Source organism: Numida meleagris, unplaced genomic scaffold, assembly GCF_002078875.1.
Source record: "Numida meleagris isolate 19003 breed g44 Domestic line unplaced genomic scaffold, NumMel1.0 unplaced_Scaffold244, whole genome shotgun sequence".
NCBI lineage: Eukaryota > Metazoa > Chordata > Aves > Galliformes > Numididae > Numida > Numida meleagris.
The window spans coordinates 261,048-264,839 of NW_018364243.1; the positions used below are offsets into that span (position 1 = coordinate 261,048).

Below are 3,792 nucleotides of genomic sequence, written 5' to 3' on the forward strand. Positions count from 1 at the left end.
CACCTCCCCCCCCAGCTTGGCATTTCACTCCAGCTCTGGCTTTCCCACCCCTCTTGAATTTGGCACACGTCCCGTCCAGGGACAACAACACAGCGCATGACGGGACGCTGTCACGGTGGCTCTCCCGGGGCAGGGGACAGCTGGCCTCGTGAGCCGTCACAGGTGGCAGTGGAGGGGGGGATCTGGCCTGGCCCAGGCTGCTGCCAGCCTGTGGGGGGCCACTGGGGACAGGAATAACAGTCCAGGTGGTGGCTGCCCCCCCCACCCCCCCCCCACCGTGGGCGCTGTCCCTGCTTGCTGGGATACTGCCCTCCTCTGGCAGCCATGCTCATCCCGTAGGCTCGTTGCAGGCTTGGTGGGGGCTGATCTCTTCTCCTGGTGCTACTTAGAGCAGTGAGGGGGGGGCTCTGGCGAGGAGGGGTAGGAGGAAGCTGGGCTCTGAGCTGCTCCGGGGGCCACGCGCCGCTCCAGGCTCCATCCCGACCTCCCTTCATCACATCCCTCTCCCCACGCTGCTCCCTGCATGGTGTGGTGTGAGCACCCTGCGGTCTCATCTCTCCTGCTCCTCTCTGCTCGTCTCCCTGAGCTCCTCTCACAGCTCCTTGCTTCTCCTGGGGGGTGGGCGCAGCCCCCCAGCCCACTCCTGGCCGATGAGGGGGGGGGAAGGGGGGGAGGTGGAGGCCGTTAGTGCCGCTCGCTGTGTCCGTGTGCCTGCCGCGTGGTCCTGGCCCTGCTGGGCTTGGGAAATAGCTAACATCAGCTTTTTTTTTCTCTTTCTCTTCCCTCTAGCTGACCAAGCTGCACCAGTTGGCAATGCAACAGTCACACTTTCCAATGTCTCATGGCAACACTGGATTCAGTGGTATGGAAACTCCTTCTCTCCTCTGTACGCTAACGTGGGCCGAAGGCCAACCTGGGAGCTGGGCTCCCCTCTAGCGGGGCCTTGCACGGGGTCTCGTGTGCTCAAAAAACAAACAAAAAAAACACCAAACAAACCCAAAAACCCACGGCATGAGTGGAGTCCGGCCAGGTAACGATCTCTGTCGCGCCGCCTTGGGGTGCAACTCCTCTCTGCCCCCCTCCCTCCCTGCAGAGGGCAGAACAGCGAGCAGGCAGGGCCTCCGTGCTGCTTTCCTCCCTCTCACCGCGTCCTTCACGGCTCTGCCAACGCTCTGGGGACCCCCCCCGACCTGCAGCACCCGCTCCCTCCCCTCTGGCTTCTCCAGTCCCGAGCAGGCGACTGCTGAGTTGGGCCAAATTGGCCGTAGCGTTTGCTGAGGTGGCTGAAAATCCCTTTGGGGCTCTAAACGTGAGGCAGCTGAACTCATTGTCGCTTGTATCTTAACAGGCATTGAATCCAGCTCTCCAGAGGTGAAAGGCTATTGGGGTAATGATTAAAACACGAAATCTGTAGTTTATTCTATTGTGTATTAATCCTGGCCGGGGTCTCGTTCTCCCTGTTCAATGCTGCCTGCCTTGTGCACGGGTGGGAGGGGCCGGGGGGGCCCTGGGGGCCGCAGGGAGGCTGCAGGTCCCGGCTGGCTTGGACCCACACACCCCCAGGAGCTGTCAGCTTGCAGTCTGGACACTGGAGAGCAGAACTTTGTTGGAGGGCTCAGCCCTTTGGCGGGCGATGCTGTTAGAAAGGCTTGAGCACATGCGAGGTCCCGTCCTCCTCCCCAGCTTCACCATAGGCAGCCCCCCCCTCTCCCCCCAGACCTTTTCCCCTGGATTGCATCCAGCAGTAGAGCCCCTGCCTGGTGCTGCAGGGATCGCTGCTGTGTCTGTGTCGTGAGCTGCTTGCTCCCCTGCCAGGACCTGGCAGTGAGGTCTCGAGGCTCCTGCTGCTCCCCCAGAGCAGGGGGAGGGGGCAAGGTGCAGAGTAAGAAACGTGAGCGGGCTGCTGGGGCCTGGCCTGGCCGGGGTGGCACTGCCCTGTGCTGGGAGGCCGGCGGTGTGGATGAGGGGGTGACAGCCCCACGGAGACGGGGCGCTGCTCTGGGGCTGCCCCACAGCAAAGAGGAGCTTGTGGTGGCAGTGGGGAGGAGAAATGGGGGGGCAGGGGGCAGCAGGTGAGTGGGGATGAGGAGAGGGGAGTGGGGGGCTCGAGTCCCTTCACCGCTTGCTCTGTCTTCCCCTCGTGTCTGAACGGTCTCCGAGGTGGCCATGAGGCTGGCAGCAAGTGCTGGCTGCCCGCTGAGCCCCCCACCGCCCCCCCTGACCCCCTCCTGCTTTTTCTCTGTCTTTTAAACAGGTTTGGATGCTTCTGCTCAAACCACCTCTCATGAACTCACCATTCCAAATGATGTGAGTATCTGTGCCCTCCCTCAACGAGGGGCGGTGTGTGGGGGTCACCAGAATCTGTGCCCCTATGAGACAGGGTGTGGGGCTGCTCCTCCCTGCCCTCAGTGGGGCTCGTGGCTGCGCCCCAGACCAGCTCCTTGGGCCACTCTGTTCATCCCTCCTCCTCCTCCTTCTTTTTCTCCTCCTTCCAGCCAGACTTAAGACAGAAATCTCATTGATGTTTGTTTGTTTTCTGCCATTTGAAATTGAATCGCAGAGTGGCTCAGGTTGGAAGGGACCTTAGGGGTCACCCAGCTTGTGCCCTGGGCTGCTCCCACCCCCATCAGCCACCTGGGGACCCCCCCCTCTGGGGCACCCACCTCTCAGCTCCCTCTCCCCAGTTTTAGTTTGAAGCCGTTCCCCCTTGTCCTGTCGCTGTGGGTAGGAAGCGTCTCTCCTTACAAACAAGTACTGGAAGGGTTTAAAGCCCTGCTGGGAGACGCCAGCCCCATCTCTGGGTGTCACCCACCGTGGGTGATGGGAGGAGGATGGCGTGCCCTTGCTGGGCCCTGCCCGCTGCTAACGAAGCCGCTAACGAAGCCGCTCTCTCTCCCCGCAGTTGATTGGCTGCATCATTGGGCGTCAGGGCGCCAAGATCAATGAGATCCGCCAGATGTCTGGGGCGCAGATCAAAATTGCCAATCCAGTGGAAGGATCTACTGACAGGCAGGTTACCATAACTGGATCTGCAGCAAGCATTAGCTTGGCCCAGTATCTAATTAATGTCAGGTGAGTCTCCGTGATGAGGCAGCGCGGGGGGGGAGGGCTGGGACCACCCTTGTGCCCCCACGCATGAGGGGAAGGGGCTTCCCTCCCCAATTCCCCCCCCCTCCTCCCTCTTCCCTGTGCCCTTCCTTCCCATTCCCCACGCCTGCCCCCCTGGTGCGATCGCCTCCTGCTCTGGGGGAAGCTGGAGGACGTGGGAAGGCCGCAGTGGGTCGTGGCCGTGGGGCCGAGGGGACCGCGGCGTCCCCGGAGCCACGCTGGGGATGTCAGCAGTGCGGGTGGCGCGGTTCGGACCCGTCTCTTTCCGTGCTGAGGGCTCCGGGGGGTGCTGGAGCTGGGGGGGGGATCCGGGCTGGATCCCCAGCACCTCCCAGCAGGACGCGGGGGTCGCGGTGGCTGCGGGCGGTGCCTGGCCGCTCCCCGGCTCGGAGCGGCGGCCGTGAGCCCTCGGGGACCGGTGCGTTCCCCGTCGAGGTGGGGACGAGGGGCTCGGGCCCTCACGGTTCCACCCCCGTCCCCGGGCTGCGCTGAGGCCTCCAGGTGTGTGCGCGGTGTCCCCTCGCGTCCCCGCGGTGAGAAGTAGGGCTGGAATTAGGGCTGGTCGGGCGGTCCCTCCGCTCCTTGGATGGTGGAGAGCGGCGGCGGTGCCCCTGGGCTGCTCCCTTAGGCAGGAGGAGCCCCGCTCTCGCTCTTGTCGGCTCCGTGCTGCGCTCCCCCCCCCCC

At 63.7% G+C, this 3,792-nt stretch overlaps 2 protein-coding genes across 2 annotated transcripts in view; one reads left to right on the plus strand and one right to left on the minus strand.

The window, feature by feature from the left end:
- Nucleotides 1–3,072, plus strand: part of PCBP2 (poly(rC) binding protein 2) — a gene marked incomplete at both ends in the record, with an annotated part of 9,921 nt that extends 6,849 nt beyond the window's left edge. Inside the window, 4 exon segments of the mRNA XM_021382422.1 lie at nt 790–862; nt 1,349–1,387; nt 2,255–2,307; nt 2,903–3,072. Of these exon segments, the coding sequence (XP_021238097.1) occupies nt 790–862; nt 1,349–1,387; nt 2,255–2,307; nt 2,903–3,072 (335 nt within the window).
- Nucleotides 3,073–3,335: 263 nt separating this feature from the next.
- Nucleotides 3,336–3,792, minus strand: part of MAP3K12 (mitogen-activated protein kinase kinase kinase 12) — an 11,719-nt gene continuing 11,262 nt past the window's right edge. Inside the window, exon 8 of the mRNA XM_021382432.1 lies at nt 3,336–3,403. Coding sequence (XP_021238107.1) covers nt 3,336–3,403 — 68 coding nt within the window. The remainder of the gene's footprint in view (nt 3,404–3,792) is intronic.